The 16,569-nt window shown below is 42.4% G+C and overlaps 1 protein-coding gene across 2 annotated transcripts; it reads left to right on the top strand.

Moving 5' to 3' along the window:
- The first annotated feature begins 732 nt into the window (after window positions 1-732).
- On the top strand, window positions 733-15,187 carry ANAPC5 (anaphase promoting complex subunit 5). 2 transcript variants are annotated; one of them, XM_074921028.1, is made up of 17 exons: window positions 733-945; window positions 1,054-1,133; window positions 1,952-2,061; window positions 2,452-2,647; window positions 3,876-3,942; window positions 5,569-5,670; window positions 6,844-7,034; window positions 7,941-8,022; window positions 8,745-8,834; window positions 9,775-9,956; window positions 10,438-10,573; window positions 10,811-10,885; window positions 11,653-11,774; window positions 12,908-13,015; window positions 13,530-13,677; window positions 14,278-14,440; window positions 14,851-15,187. In XM_074921028.1, exons 1-17 carry the CDS (start codon window positions 742-744, stop codon window positions 15,063-15,065), a joined length of 2,271 nt encoding a protein of 756 aa, XP_074777129.1. In that variant the 5' UTR covers window positions 733-741; the 3' UTR covers window positions 15,066-15,187. The 2 variants fall into 2 exon arrangements, with proteins under 2 accessions (XP_074777129.1, XP_074777130.1); XM_074921029.1 differs by having other exon boundaries at window positions 9,811-9,956.
- The last annotated feature ends 1,382 nt before the right edge of the window (window positions 15,188-16,569 follow it).

Consider the following 16,569-nt stretch of genomic DNA (forward strand, 5'->3'; position numbering starts at 1 on the left):
CAGATGTCTGATAATATTGAGCTTTGTTTTGCTCTCACTTACAAAAATGAGAACTATTATAATAATTGAAGTATTTTCTTTGAGAACATGATGCCTTAATGAAGTACTTTAACAGATTAGTGAGAAAATAAAAACTTATGTCTGGAAATATCTTCATCGCCTTACAAATAATTTGCAGGACACCCAATCCAACAGGAGTGAGTTCACTCCATGGTGTTCTCCAGCCACACCAAGGGCATCGGGGCGCGGATCAGTCTCCCGGTATGGCCCAGGAAACCCCCTCCTGGCCTCTCCCGTGCCGTGTCCTCGCCCAGTTGCTGTGCCTCGGGCCCCTCAGCGTGGCTCTCCGCGCCGGGACACGTGGCCCGGCCTGGGACAACGCCGGTGGCGGTCACACCTTCCTCAGAGGGCTGCGGCACGTCCAGGAAGGGCCGTGAGAGGGTCCCCGGGACCTCACGCGGTCACGGTTTGGGCGCCGGCCCCACCGAGCCGCCGGCCGCCGTCCCTGCAGGCCCCGCGGGAGCAGTGCGGGGGCCGCTTCGCTCCGGGCGGCGCCGCCCGGGCCCTTCCCTCCCCGGAACGTTTCTCCTGGGCTCGGGCCGCCAGCCGGCCCCGCTGTGGCGGCGCACGGATCCGCATCTGATTGGCCGCGGCGTGTGACACGTGACGATTACGGCGGCGGCGATTGGTTGGCGGCCGAGCCCGGTTTCCCGGGCGACGGGGCGGCGGGCGGGTGCCGCCATGGCGAGCGTGCACGAGAGCCTCTACTTCAACCCGATGATGACGAACGGCGTGGTGCATGCCAACGTCTTCGGCATCAAGGACTGGGTCACCCCCTACAAGATGGCGCTGCTGGTGCTCCTGAGCGAGCTGGGCCGCGCCGGCGCGCAGCTCGGCCTGCTGGAGCGGCGGCGGCTCAACCGGCTGCTCCTGCCGCTGCTGCAGGTCGGGGACGGGCCTGGGCCTGGGCTTTGGGCCCGGGGGGGACGGGAGGGCGGCCCCAAGGGACCTCTTGCATTGTGGCCTGTCGCGACATTTCGCTTTCCTCCCCAGGGCCCTGACATGCCGCTGTCGCGACTGCGTAAGGCCATCGAGGAGTCCTGCCCGCACCTGGCCAGCTCCGTGCACATCAGGTGGGAGCCGGGGCCGCGCCTCCCCTCCCCGCCCTCAGGAAACCCCTAAACCGGGTTCTTGCGTCTGGGGAAGGGGCCGGGGTGGGAGAAGCGGCTGAGGGCCGGACACTGGCCCCCGCTGTGAGCTCTCAGCGGAGGGGACCGAAATCAGAGCGAGCCGGGCTTCCCTGCTGCTGGAGGCCAAGGAACTGCTTGCGCTCTTCGGTTAATCCCTTCGCTCTTGTACTTTCTGTGTTTTGTGTTGGAAACGTGAGAACACTGCCGCTACAACCAGTATTTCTGTGAAGGACGATAAAGCCGTTATATGCAGGCTCTGCCTTATCTATATCCGCTCTGATATCTGTGAAAAAGTGCTCTGGGATGTGTAAACGTCCCAGTTTAAAAAGTCATACATTTGGAGCCAAAATATACTTCTACAGGTTTCTCAGTTTTTGTAAATAAGTTCTGAAAGGTACACAAACCAAACGTCAAAGCCATTCGTCTTAAAGTTTCTGTCATACAGAAGATCTGGTTTTAAAAATCAGTCTGGTTTGGGTTCCAAATTATTTTGTTGAAAGAATAACAATGTCTTCTAATCGTTCTCTTTATTAAAAGAACTCTTTAAAAAGGAAGAAAAAAACCCCAAACCTGGTTATTATTTGGCTTATTATTGATGCTTAATATGTTTTGATTTGGCTCATGAGTGTAAAAACCTTCTGGGCCTAATGAATTAGCTGCCACTTGGTTCTGTTTGTGTTTACTCATCTGTACCTGAAGCGAGTATTTTATTTGATGCATTTAATTAATACCCCCAAAAAATGTGTTTTTTCCCTGTTTAGGTTAAAACTTATGGCAGAAGGAGAATTGAAAGACATGGAACAATTTTTTGATGATCTTTCAGATTCATTTACAGGGACAGAGCCAGAAGTTCATAAAACAAGTGTAGTAGGTAACTAATTGTTATCCATAAGCTATATTTGATGGGATAGCTATCACTCAGGATACAGCTTTAGTTTTTGTTTTGGGGAGGTGTAAAAGTTGCGTAATAGGATTTTTCTCTTGCTCAGATGTTTCATATTAACCAATAATTTTGTATCTATTGCAGTTCTCACTGATCTTAACAATTTTTCTGTGATCAGATAGCCTGTGAGATTTGCCTCTAAGTTAATACCAGATTTACACCCTGCAAAATTGAGTTTTTCCAATTGGTAGGCTGAGATGAGACGCTCAAGCAAGATTAGTTAATGTCATTTAAGCTTGTGGTTGTTATGATTTCTAGCCTCCTCCCTGAAACAGCAACCTTACAGACAGTTGTCATAACAAATGTTTTCCTTTGCAGGTCTGTTTCTGCGCCATATGATCTTGGCATACAATAAGCTTTCTTTTAGTCAGGTCTATAAACTTTACACTGCACTTCAGCAGTATTTTCAAAACGATGAGAAAAAAAATGGAATTGATGAGACTGATATGGAACTGACAAATACAGAGGAACTGGAGGGGAAAATGGAGAAAGAAGAACTTGATGTACCTTTAAGGTGATATATTAATATTAAAGCCTTTCTTTTTTTTAGAGAATTACTCTTTTTTCAGATTACTTCCGTATACCTCAGAGTAAACTTAAGCATTATCCTGGTAAACCTTCTGAACTCCACGAATGCTCATCTAGGCCCTGTGCGTGTCCTACCACTAACGACTTCAGCTGCAATATTGAGATATAGTGGACTGTTAATCTTGAGGGTTTGTTTTTGTTTTTTTTCAAAGCCTGCTGCCCACTGGCAGAGCTGGGTGGCCTCTCCGTTTCCGTGGTGCCACCATGTGGTAACACTTGTAAATGGCAGCAGTTCTGCTCAGTGTCTGGTAGAAGATGGCAGTCCTGTTCTCATGCTCGCTCAGGGAATCGCAGGCTAAAGGCCAGATGCTGCCCACAGTTCCCTTCTGTAGAGCCCGCGCTGAACGACTTCTGTGGTTGTGGTAGGGTGTGATGTGCCAAAGCTGCTGGAGTGGTCACTTCTGCTTCTAACGAGGAAAGATTCCTCCCTAAGGAAAAGTTTAAGCTTAATGGTTTTGGTTTCTCTTTTTGTCCTTCTCCAAATAAAAGAACTTGTGTCTATTTACATCAAAAATGAGAAACAAATATTGAGACTTTTCACCCGCTAAAGAGGTGCTCCACTGTAAGAATAATCCTAACAGTATTTTGTGTATCCATACATATAGTTAAAATGTAGTTTCTAAACTGTCTTTATATAGACTCCTGTTTGTGCATGCCCTGCTGCAGCATGAGTCAGTTAACAGCTTTCTGGCTGTTTGCTGTAGTTGCTGCCTTTCCGTGGAATAAACTTCTATCTGCTCTTGCAGAACAGCTGTTTTCTGGAGCGATTTATGCGGCCAGAGTGTCAGTTCATTTCATTGTGACTGTCTTCAGAAGAAAGGAAAACCAGAGCAAAGCCATTTGAATGTGTTAACCCCAAATCTTCTATTTGCTGTTTTTCTTTGGGTTTTCGTGTGTATTTAGGGTAACATTCATACTGACTGAGGTCTCTGCAGGTTGAAGATTGCAGCTAAAACTGTGAAATCATTTGGGTTGCTAACTTTGATGTAGTGGATTTTATTCTTTATTAAGCTTTTTTCCCTTAGTTTCCTTTCATGCTTTGAGCTGTAATATCATAAAACTTTATAAAACAAAAGCGTGGCGTGTCTAATAAAATATATTTCCTTGTATTCTATTTCACTGGCCTTGTTTCTAACCAGAGTGCTTTTTATCAGGGAAGAAGAGATATCTTGCAGCGGGCCTCTTTCCCAGAAACAAGCAGAGTATTTTCTTTCTCAGCAGGTATGTTAATTCTGAATAAAGTCGAGTAAATGATCCATAACCTGAATTTCACCTTCAATTTTATCCACAGTGTCAGACAAGATGTTTTCTTAGGTCTGTTAAAGATTTGTTGATCTCTTGCACGTAGTTGCTCAGTATGAGCACCTGGGGCTAAAAGTGTTTTATCTAGACTTTACACCATATGATTATACTTGATTCTGAGAAGGTCACTTCTGTTCTGACCGCTCACCTCAGAGTTGATGTCTGTGAAATGTGCACTTTTGTTGATTATTCCAGCTGGTAAATACAAAATGGAGCAGAAAGACACATGGGCACAGATGTCAGTAAATGCACTGCATGCTTATAATAGCTTGCTAAAAAAAATAAAATACAGATATTATTTGATGTTTCATATACATTTTAAAAGTTTAAAGTAACTTCTCAGTCCTGTTAGTTCTTTACTGTTAGGGGTTGTTGAATCTGGCAGCCTGCTCATGACAAGGCTCCTGCAGCTCCATGAGCCCAGGTGCAACCAGTGTTGAGGCTGAGCATCCTGTCTGTTAGCCTGTTCCCTCTCTGGCTGATGAGGATGAAGATCCATTCGTGTGGAATATACACACATGTGTGCTCTTTCTCTCTATTCCACCAGTAACTGGGCTTATAGGCTCAGTTTATCAAGTAACTGGCCCCTGGATTGTCTTGTCTCCAGTTGTCTCCAGCAGAAAGACACACCACACATACAAACACATCTCTCTGTTGACCCAAAGGCCCCACAGTCTTCATCAGTTGGCTCAGGACCTCCTGGTTGGCCTGGACTTTCTCTAGTTCCCTCATTCAGAGAGGCATATCTGGCCGTCTTATCACTGTTTCAATACTTGGCTCAAGCTGTTTATCTGACTTTCTGCCTAGTCTGGGTGGACGTTCACCAGTGGTCACCCACTGACACGGGTACTCCTGCTCACTCCAGTTGCTGGCACCACAGACACACGGGCCTCTGTCACCTCTGGTCCCCACTCCAGTTGCTGGCACCACAGGCACACAGACCCCTGTGATCTAGCTCCAGTTGTGTGTATACATTTATTTTTTTTTCCTAATTAACATTTTTTTCCTCCCATTAATATTTTTTTTTCCTCCTAATTAGAGTATTATGGAGGAATTAGGATGTTTAGGACGGTTCTGAAATTTGAAATGTCTTTATTATTCACTATTCAATGATGCTTATTCTAGGAACTAAATTATTGCCAATTTTTATTAATTGATCTACTTCCCGAATCAAACTATAGATTTTAGTTTCATGATATATTTTTTTGGTGAGAAGATACATGTAATTCCAGTGAGCCATCTGTTGTATTAGTTCTTCAAAGAGAAACTTTGATGGAATTCTCTAAATACCTTCAAACGTTTCTTCAAATAAGCTTTTACTTCACTTGGTCTCTCTGATCTCTGGAAAGTGAATGCTATACTATAGTATAGAATAAAATTGCCACTGATGTTTCAGCATCACAGTAGACAGAGCTGTTACAAAATAATCTCTAATGTTCTCTCCAAGCAGATAACAAACTGACAATCATGGATCAAATTATATTGTAACCCTGCAGTTTGGTTTGAGTTACTTATCTTACTTTTACTTTTCCATTTTTAATCCAGGCTTCTTTACTGAAGAATGACGAAACAAAGGCTCTTACTCCAGCATCTTTACAAAAGGAATTGAACAACTTGTTAAAATTTAATCCAGACTTTGCTGAAGCGGTAAGTATTTTTTTTCTTCATCCAACATGGTTGTAAAGGGATTTGTTATCTCTAGAATGGGATTATTTGGGAGTAATTTATTCTATACTGAAATATAAGCAGATGATAAAAATGAGCAAGTTGCATGTAAATGTTTAGTAATTCAGACTGAAACTCCTGAAGGTACAGAAACCTTAATTAAGCTAAGTACTTAACCACATGTCTAGGTTTTTTGCACAGATATAATCCTCTTAATTTTGGGGGGACTATGTGAGCTCATTCTTGTTGAAGTAAAATTTACTTCTTTTTACACACATTTTCCTAAGAAATTTCAGGCCTCATGCTCCCCAAGTTTAAAAGTCTGTGTTAAGTGCAATAAAATCTGTTGATTTTGCTTATTGACCTTCACTTCTGGTGCTTAATACCAATTTGTACTGAAAGTGATAGACAACTTGCACTGAGAGTTGGTTCCAGACCTGTGCTGTGAGCATTTGTCTTTTTCCTTGACAACTTATTCTTGAGAGAGTTCCATGAGTTCCCAGTCAACTCTTTCCTGCCTTACTTTCTAACTCATCCTCCTGGTAGCCCTGGGCTGAGGCAGACAGGATTTTCTTTGCTCCCATTTGGGGACAAGTTTTTGAAAGGGCTGCACTAGCAGGGGCTGCACTTCACAACTCCCCAAGTCCTCTCCAGTGTCCTGCTTGTCTGACATAAAGGGCTGTCCTGCCCAGGTCTCAGTACCAGGAAGAAAATAAAAAGTTTTAGCATCTCCTTTCTATTTGCACAGTGTTTGGAAGCAGTGCTCGTGCTTCTGAGTACCTTCCTGAGCGCAGACACTGTGGGAGTCATGCCTCATTCCCACTCTTGCTTAGCACATAAATAGAGGCATTCTGTCAACGTAGAGGTCTCGGACTGGATGGGATAGTTCTGACGGCCAGATCTTGGCCCATGGGACACCATTTGGAAGATCCTTTTAGGGAAAACAACCAATTGTGTCCAAGGTTTGCAGAAATTTTGCACAGGTAGTCTCAATATTGCTGCAACTTCTGGTCAAGCACTTTCCTGGCCATACAGTATTTCAGGGTTGTGCTCGTTAGGCAACCTTTATTAGTAAGAAGATACACAATAATTATAAACAAAACCTTTGTTTTAATAGTTCTATATAGTTAAAGCTGTTTTTTCTTCAATTTTTAGCATTATTTAAGCTACTTAAATAGCCTCAGAGTGCAAGATGTCTTCAGTTCAACACACAGCCTCCTTCATTATTTTGACCGTTTAATTCTCACTGGAGCAGAAAGCAAAAGCAACGGGGATGAAGGTTACGGTCGGAGTCTGAGATATGCTGCTCTGAACCTGGCTGCACTGCACTGCCGGTTTGGCCATTAGTAAGTTCTTATATTGTACCACGCAACTAAAATTCATCTTGTTGCTGATAAATAGACCTTTTGTTCCTTCTGAAAATCTGTTCAGGAGAAGGAGGGGCTTTCTCTAACTTGATGACAGCTGTACTTGGGTTGGGTTGGAATTTTCTTGGGATCTTAATTTATTGTGGTTTATTTTGACATTTATTCGGTTTCCATAATAACTGAGCCATCTATAGCAGGGTTAAGAGTTGACATTTGTCTATGTCTGGTTGCAACTGTTCCTAGGTATTTAAGTTCTGAATTGCTACATTTCCATGACCTCAGAAAGGTCAATGGACATGACTGCCTATTTTCAGCTATATTATCAAGAAAGTGTGGTTGCTTTTCTGTTAACGTTCAAATCAACATAGAGCTGGTGATAGAAAGAAAGAATAATTTTAAAAAAAGGAAAAAGAAGCCATCTGGGCTTTTTTAAATTTTAAAATGCCATGGGGTGGGTGTTATTTTATTGATAAAGCTGGCTCACCCATCTCATATATGGTTTGTGTTTATTGACTGCTGCCTGGATGCATCATGTAAAAGGACTGGAGATGGCAAGGACGGCTGCAGAACTGAGAGCAGCAACATTTTTCTATGCAGGCAGATACTGAACGTTACCCCTGTTCAAACAATAGCTTGGCAGGCTGGCCTGGACAGGGTTTCACAGCCCCCTTAGGGGTTACAGTTGCATTTTTGTAGTGGCTTGCAAATTATCCTCAAGACTAGAATATACTTCTAAAGTGCTAGGAGGAAAATACAGGCTTTCTAAAATCAGTTATCTTCTGAGTGCGATATGCATAATTTAGATCAGTATGTCTCTGGATCATAATGCTGTGTTTTAAGCCCTGTGGGAATACTGATACGTTCTCCCTTTTTGTTTGCTGGTAGCCAGCAGGCTGAACTTGCACTTCAGGAAGCCATCCGAATTGCGCAGGAGTCTAACGACCACGTTTGCCTGCAGCACTGCCTGGTAAGATAGTTGTGCTGAAACAGAGGTTAAGTCACCTTTGCCTCTGTTATCTGAGCCTTTGCCCGGTGAACACTCTTACAATAGTATCTCATCAAATGCATCAGTAATTTAAATGTGACTGTCCAGCAGCAGGATGACACTGCTTCTGGCAGATGGGTCACCCAGAGCAACAAACTGTAGGGAGATCATGGGATGGCTTTGTTGCAATGAAGGATTGATTACTTTCTTAAACAGGAATTGTGATCCCACAGTATTAACAACTCACAACTCAGCTCGAAGTTTAGTCTTAGAAGTTTTAAAGAGACAAAGTATTTCCTAAACTTCCTCTTTATTCTCTATTGGATTCTCAGAGTGTAATCAACCTTCTTTTGAGCAAACAAAAAGGAGGAGGGAAGGACTTGGGTTCCTCTATATTTTGTTCTGTAATTAACTGATATAATGAATTGGCGTCAGTGCTATCAAACTCCTGAGATACTGCTTTCTGCAGCAAACTGTATAATGGGGTTTCTGTGCATTAGTATCAGTGTCCCAGCCTAGCTGCACTTTTGATCTCTTTTGCTGTGCAGCATTTAATAGAAGTTTCCTTAGTATCATATTAATTCTAAAAAGTGGTTTGTCTTTCCAGTGAGTTTTTGTGCGGGCTGTGCAAAAAGTGAGAGAAGTTAAAAGTGCTGCAGCCATTAGCTATTTGCAATGAGATTTTATCTTTGTTTCCTTGATAGAGCTGGTTGTACATCTTGGAGCAGAAGATATTTGATAGCTGTGTTCTGCTGGAGCACTCTGTAAACAAATCCTTACATTTTGGGTTGCCAGTAAGTCCGTTTCATTTATCCTTAACTTTATTCTAGAACAAAGACATGCGGTGAGGAGAGCACGTGTGATAGATAGGGTTTGGGGTTTTGGTCTGTTCAAAATACATCACTGAATTTAGACAGATCTGTTTTAACACTCCAGAATGTAGCTGTTACTGTTGTTTTTTCTCTTCACGTTAACAAACCAGAGTTCAGTTGCTTTAATGCCAGTTCATTATTGCCAGGCTCACTGTTTTTCCTCCTAACTTGTTTGTTTTTCAAACAGAAAAACTCTCTGTGGCTACTAGCCTGGCCCTGTGGACCGTTTTGGCCTTTGGCCTGTAGCACAATCTGCTGGGGCTCAAGGGAGGTTCTTAAGCCTCTGCCTTCCCTGAAACTCAGTGCTGATGCCTCTGGCAGGGCTTTGAACACATGTTTACTTCTATAGCTCTGTCCCAGCTGTGAAATCTTGCAAGGCAGCCCTCCCCTGAGATAATTTTGTGCCCTGAATCTGTTGGCTGTTTAGTTCTGTCTTCCTCAAGATCTGCAAACTCTTTAAGAGAATTGTTCTAAAAGGAACTAAACTGCTGATGTTGGGAGACGAGAGCAGACATGACTGCTTGGTGGGGAAGGGGAGGGAAGGCTCTGTGTTTTCACAGCTGTTTCATCGTTGGAGAAATCCAAGTACAAGCCCTGTCATCCTCTTTAAGACTTCTGTGTGGGGGAGTGGAAATTACCTTTCACATCTGACAAAATGGCATTCACATACATGTGGGTGTGCATAAGTGGGTATTTAAAGAAATGCCTCGAGCAGCGTTCCTTTGTCTGTGCTGAATAACATCACCTCTTTGGGATTTTTTTCTTAGTTTAGAACTCTTGCTCCGGTGTAATTTGTAAGCATCCTGTACTCTATTAGTCTTTCAATGCTGTTGGTATTTTTTTTTTTTTTTTTCCTTCCCAGTACCTTGCTTCCCTGGGAATACAGTCCTTGGTTCAGCAAAGAGCTTTTGCAGGAAAGGCTGCCAACAAACTAATGGATGCCTTAAAAGATTCTGATCTGTTGCACTGGAAACACAGTTTGTCAGAGCTTATTGATATCAGTATAGCACAGAAGACTGCCATTTGGAGATTATACGGCCGCAGGTATTTTCTTTCTTTTGACCTCTTGGGTTAGCTCACTGTGCTTATTAGCACATAATGCATTTTGAGTTATTTATATAGGTGTAACAAGTGACTGTGTCTCTCCAGTGCACTAAAATAAAGCAATCAGACTGTGATTCAGTACAGGCTGAGTGCAATTATTTCCATTCTCTTGTGTTCCTTTAAAACTCGTACTGGAGAAGGGATTGAGTTTCCATTTAGTAGCAGCAAATAGATCACAAGTTGTTCCTGTGCCCCCATTTTCAGCATCTCTGTGCTTAGGCTGTGTGCAGCTTTTGGTATGTAGTACTTGACGTGCCTGCATAGTGCAGAGTTCCTGAATAGCAGTTGTTTTACAGGTTTTCATTCTCCCCCAGGCCCCTGTCTTACCAGAAAATGTAGACTGTTGTCATAACAAGACCATAGATTAAAAAGGGTGGTTGTTTTGTTGCTTGAAAGCTAAAAGATGTTTCTCTTGCACAAGCACCATGGCACTTCAACAAGCCCAAACACTGCTGAGCATGAACAGTCTGGAGGCTGTGAATGTGGGCGTTCAGCAGAATAACACAGAGTCCTTCGCTGTAGTATTGTGTCACCTGGCTGAGCTACACGCAGAGCAGGTGAGTTTTATGGCTAGTTGCACAAAATGTCATCTGGGTGAGAAGATGCGTGGGTGTTATTGACAGAGAGGGCGAGACTTGACTCGTGGTTTGTTCTGCCTTTAATGTCTGCGTTGGGGGTGAAGAAAATGCAGGGTTTGTGCTTGGCAAGTTCTGTCCATGAAGGTTGTGTTGAAATCGAGGGGAGTGGTGCTTGCCCCAGCGTGCATTAATCAGAGTGCTGTTCCTGTGTTGCAGGGATACTTTGCAGCTGCTTCTGAAATATTGAAACATCTGAAGGAAAGATTCCCTCCCAATAGTCAGCATGCACAGGTAGAATATTTATAATTTAACCTGTAAATTACGTAACTATTATACAATAGGATCTGAATTCCGTTGCATCTGAATGCTTTCCTTAAGGCTACACATTTGCTAATTCCACTTGGCTCCTGACCTCACAGGAAGCTGTGGCATAAACTTTTCTACAGAAACATGAAAAAGATGCCTCTGTTTTAGACAAATGTCTCACCACAGCCTCCTAAGAAAAAGCTGTTTAAATAGAAATGCCATTGACAGAGAAATAATACATCTCCTTTGTGAGCACATACAGGATTAAAGCTCTGCGTTGATTCGGAGCTTCAAAGTTCTGTTTAATTAGTGCTACTTATTTTGATATATTACAATCCAGAAATAACTGAGAGAGTAGGCTGGTTTCTGTGTGACTGGGAAGCACGTTAACACACGGGCCTATAAGACAGTATTTACTTCGGAGTGTTCGAGATTCCATGAAATATGGTTTGGTCCTTCTCTTTTTGCTACAGAACAATTCTACTCTTTCAAAGCATTAATAATGATTTAAATGAGCTTTTTTTACTTAAAATGCAGTCAAATAGGTGAGCGTTGGTATTGAAGCATTAATCCAGACAGTGAGGCATTTCCATTGAGGACAGTAATTTAGTAAATACAGTAATTGGACAGTGGAATGAGTTGTGTCTAGACATAAATATCCACAGGGGAAAATAAAAAGCAAGTTCTAATTTGGGATTAGAAAATGAGCAGGCACAACTTCTAAGACTTGTTCCTGAATGTTCTTTGTTTAGCTTTGGATGCTGTTTGATCAGAAAATCCAGTTTGAGAGAGCCATGAATGATGGCAGATATCATATAGCAGATTCTCTTGTAGCAGGAATTACAGCACTTAACAGCATTGAAGGCGTATACAGGTAAGAAATCATGAATCTGCATAGGCTCACAGGTGTGTTCTATGAAGATAATGAAAAATTTAGCAAAATGATTGCTGGTGGTCATGTGTGCTTACGTGCTCTTCCCTTTCCAGAACTAATTGTGGTCATGTTGTCTAACCTTTAGTGCTTATTCCATTAGAATGTGTCCTGCAGTAATAACTTCTAGTTGTTTCTCTGGACATTTTAAGAACTGGAATAGCACTGCTGAAGTTGGTGTTATTGTAGAGCTGTAGATCTGTTGTGAGAAAACAAAATGCTTCTTCAAAATCTGCCATGGTAACTGTCCTCCAGCCTAAGCACAAAGCAGAATTTTACACCCCATAGCCTGGTCTGAGCTTGAGTGTCTTCCTCTGTGTCCTAGTTTCTACATCTACAAAATGGAACAATATGATTTTTCTCTCACCTTAATGGCTTCTTGTTTCTAAATGAGAACGACGTGTTAGAAGTAGGTAGGGTTAAGACTTGTCATTTGGTGTGTACAGAAAACAACTTACTGTTGAAAATCAACAAGAAATTGCTTTTAATGAGGCAAAACACCTAAAAACATAAGCAGTGCCAGTAAGCCGGAAGATCAGTATTCAAGCTGTGGGACCTGATGCTTGTCCTTCTGGAATTGGATTGTTTGTGATTTCCCTGATCTTTAAATATTCTACTCAGTGTCTGGGCTCAGGGCATTTGTACACATCCCCTACTGCTGTGTATTTGTTTCTCATTTCCCTGTTGCTCCATATCGTCGTTAGCTCAAGCCAATTTTAGCTACTTGACCTCATACCTGGTTTTCTTACAAATAATTACCTATGCTTTCTAGCTTGCATGCCCTCTTGCGTCTGCTGCCTCTTTGGCCTTTGGTTTTGGCAATCTCTGTCTTCTATCTAAAGCTGATTTATGAGTTGGATCCTTTCTGCCTGTGAGTTGTCCAGTTGGAATCAGAGATATCTGTTTTTCCCCCCTGCCGGTGTGTGTAGCATGCGTATGCCTTGCCAGAATGCCATTCTGCAGTTAAAACAAACAGAGGTCACAAAAGAGAGACCTCTTTTACTGTGTTCTGAAGAGCAGAATTGTATCTAAAGTATAAAAATATGATCAGTGATGTTTTCTTTCTACCACGGCAGAAAAGCCATTGTCTTGAAAGCCCAAAATCAAATGTCAGAGGCACACAAACTTTTGCAGAAATTGTTGATCCACTGCCAGAAAATCAAGAACACTGAGATGGTGATTAGGTAAGAATGTTTAATTTTCAGACTATTAAAGCCACTTTGCAGTGATGAGAATCAGCCGTTTCAATTTGTCTGTGTTCAGACTTCACTAGTCTTCAGATTACCTACTATGATTTGGAGATTACAGAATAATTTATTAATCATGGTATGGAGGAATCCTCAAAATATTGTGGAATTGAAATCTAGTAAACTTTAATATGGAAGCTAAAAGGTAGAAAACTTATTTTAAAGTTCTGTGAAGACTTGGGAGAGGAGGAAACACTGCATCCAAAATAAATAGGGAATAGAAACGTGTGTAATTGTAGCCTGGTCCTAACCTTCGGAGTAGTTTCAGTGTTATTTAATCTTTTGTGTGTCAGTGGCATCTCCTCTTAAGGGTGTAATTGAATTTTATGGTATATGCAGTAATGTAATTCAGAATAAAACCCATATCATTAGGGATGGAATAATTGGGGAACAAGTGGACATCTTTCATCAAAAGAAAACGTTTGCAATTCTCTCGCCCTGTTTTGGTTAGTGTGCTGCTGTCAATAGCAGAGCTCTACTGGAGATCCTCATGTCATACCATAGCGCTGCCCGTCCTGCTGCAGGCTCTTGCCCTCTCTCGAGAATACAGTCTGCAGTACTTGGCTTCTGAAACTGTGCTGAACTTGGCTTTCTCCCAGGTATGTCTGATTTGTGTTTTCACAGGGCTGAAGGCACCATTTATTCTGGGGATCTGGATACTGTTTTTACTCCTGTGAGACTTAAGAACACAGCCTTGTAGGAATTAAATTATCGATTTTGAAGTAGTATATTCTAAATGTAATATGTGTTGAGGAAGTTGTTAAAAGTTGAGTTTCATGTATATTAGTAAGATGTGTAGTTATTGCATGTAATTAAGCAGGCAAATTGGCTCTGCCTTCATTTCTTTAGTTGTTATTTTTTCTGCTAGTATTTTGGTTTTCTAGTAGCACGGTTTGGCATGAGTTTGAATTAAAAATAACACTTGTAATGGAGTTCAGTTATAATGTTTATTCTGAGCTGGCAGAGATGGGGTTGTCAGCACTGACTGCAGCAGAGAAGCCATGCCTAATCATTTCAGATAGTAGCTCATTTCTACTAATAAGTTTAGATTTAAAAGAAGATTGTGGGGAAAAAATTTACGTCCTTGCCTGTGGTGTGTTACGTTATTAGAAACAGATGTGGCTTATGTTGGTCTTCTCTGAAGAAGCTGCTCTCACCAGTGGATTCTGGTATTAGACCAGCAAGTATTTATCTTTCAGCTGATCCTTGGCATTCCTGAACAAGCCCTGAATATTCTGCACATGGCAATAGAACCTGTCTTGGCCCACGGAGCTGTCCTGGACAAAGGCTGTGCCATGTTCTTGGTGGCCAAATGTCAGGTGGCTTCTGCGGCTTCCTACACTCCACAAAAGAAGATTGAAGGTAGCGTGAAGAGGAATTCTCCTCACTGAAACTGTGCTCAGAAGTTGAGAAGTGCAAACCAGTGTACATATTGGAGTCCTGCTGCACCATCGCTGTTAAAAAAGTTTAAGTGATACAGCAGAGTGTGTTTTTACCTAGCTATCGGATGGTGAAATTAATTTGGAGTTAGTTATTCAATAGGTATTTATAGTGTTTATGATGGAATCTTGTTTATCTGCATACTTTCACACCCATATTTTGCAGCAAAGGCTGAATAACAGAAACTAGCTGAAAGACCATGTTGCTAAGACACAAAATGTTTTGAAAAGCTAAGGAATTTCTAATTGTGCGCCTTAGAACTGAGCTGTGCTGCTTGGAGTTGTTATTGTGATACTATCTTAAATATGACTGTCTCCCTTCTTTTTCCACAGCTTTGGAATCTGCAATCTTGAATCTAAATGAAGCCAAGACTTATTTTGCCAAAGTGGACTGCAAAGAGCAGCTCAGAGATGTTCTCTACTTCCAAGCCCGGCTGTTCCACACCCTAGGCAAGACCCAGGAAAGGAACAAATGTGCCATGTTGTTCCGTCAGTTGCACCAGGAACTGCCGGCACATGGTGTCCCCTTAATCAATGCCTTCAAGTGATGCAGTTAAAGATGAGATGCGTTTGTTTTCCTGTTTTTTTTGTTTTTTTTTTTTTACAAATGTCTTTTTATTATATTCAGTCATCCGTGTTTCAAAATAACTGCCAATAAATCATGGTCTTCTGTTGAACAAACTTGCGTTTTGTTTGTAATGACTTAACTGAAGACGTAAGTTTCCACCCATTTCACTTTTATTCTGTACTTGAAATTAAGAGTAAGAATGGGGAAAAAAAATAAAAGACTCTCTTGACTGTGTTATAAACACGCTGAGGGGAGTAGCACAGTCACGATGAAATAATATCTGTTCTTAGTAGTGACATTTTCAGAATCAATGCTGGCTTTATGAACACTGGGGTACAAAAAATAGTGGAAAATGTAGGCGAAGCTCCTCTGTGCTCATTTTAAACAGTATAGAACTGGGAGTCCCATTTAAAACATGTCCTTGCGTTTAACCTGTCTACAGTCGCTGTTTGCTCTCTAGACTCAACTACTCTGGTGCTGGCAGAGGGGAAAAATCCAGGATTCAGTTGGAGAGGTCTAATGGTGCAAAGTCCTTGCACTGCTGTTACATGTGTCCTTGTGCAAAGAGTAGCTGAGAAAAGTGAGTGCTGAACAAAATCTACGGTTCAGCTGAAATGTTTTCACTGCCTGCGTTCTCCCCTAGGTGCTGTGTGTAAGTTACCTGCTCTGGTTTCATGGGTGAATAAATGATCACAACTCACTTGGTATCCGACATGCTGCCTTTGACTTCCAGCAGTTAGAGCCTCGTTTTTGGAAGAAAATCTCATTTCGGATGTGGTGTGGGATTTCGAGGCAGACGGGCTTGCACTTTTGGGAGCGTAAACTTTTTGCAGGTGAACCTTGGGGCTGGGGGTGCCGGTCCTCTCACCTTGTGACTGTATCAAGGCAGAACATCATTAGTGTAAACGCCTGGGAATGCCCTACTAGGAAGTGCTAGATTAAACTGGCATTGGCAGCAAGGAGAAAGCAAGACCAGACCTAAACCTGGCTCTGCTGGAGCCCTGCCAGGTGAGGCAGGAAGGGAGAAGCTCTAAGGTGTGGTTGAAACAAGGGTAGTCCCTTGTTAGTTAACCCATCTCATTAATTAGCGTTGCAGCGTGGCTGTTGGCAGATAATCAGTGCCTTGATCTTAAAAACCGAGTCTAACAGTGACAAGTAACCCAGCTTTGTGGGAATGCTGGGTTTGGTGGCTCGCCCCCTCTCACAGCTACGCTTTAATCAGCACCAAGGAGTTTGATCCATAAAACTTTTAGAGCATCTACTATTTTTACGGTAAGCGCATAAACTTGATTTCTAGAGTGACTTTTGAGATCCTGGTCAAAGTAGCAGCGTTTATCCATAAAGCTCAGATGGAAGCGTGGTCCTGCTGCCGGGAGCTCCGCAGGGTCGAAGTGGGGCCCACAAGATTCGAAGCAAAATGAGGAAGAGGGTTTGTGTCAGCTGTGGTTTTTGCATCTGCTCGAGGTTGAAGCTGCTGCTCCGTG

The sequence above is a fragment of the Athene noctua genome, chromosome 17, assembly GCF_965140245.1.
Source record: "Athene noctua chromosome 17, bAthNoc1.hap1.1, whole genome shotgun sequence".
Lineage (NCBI taxonomy): Eukaryota > Metazoa > Chordata > Aves > Strigiformes > Strigidae > Athene > Athene noctua.

Coding starts and splice junctions, on each gene's coding strand:
- ANAPC5 (XM_074921028.1), top strand. CDS start 742: ATGGCGAGCGTGCACGAGAGCCTCTACTTCAACCCGATGATGACGAAC. Junction 2,648..3,875: donor GAACTTGATGTACCTTTAAG/GTGATATATTAA, acceptor GCTTTTTATCAG/GGAAGAAGAGATATCTTGCA. Junction 3,943..5,568: donor AGTATTTTCTTTCTCAGCAG/GTATGTTAATTC, acceptor TTTTTAATCCAG/GCTTCTTTACTGAAGAATGA.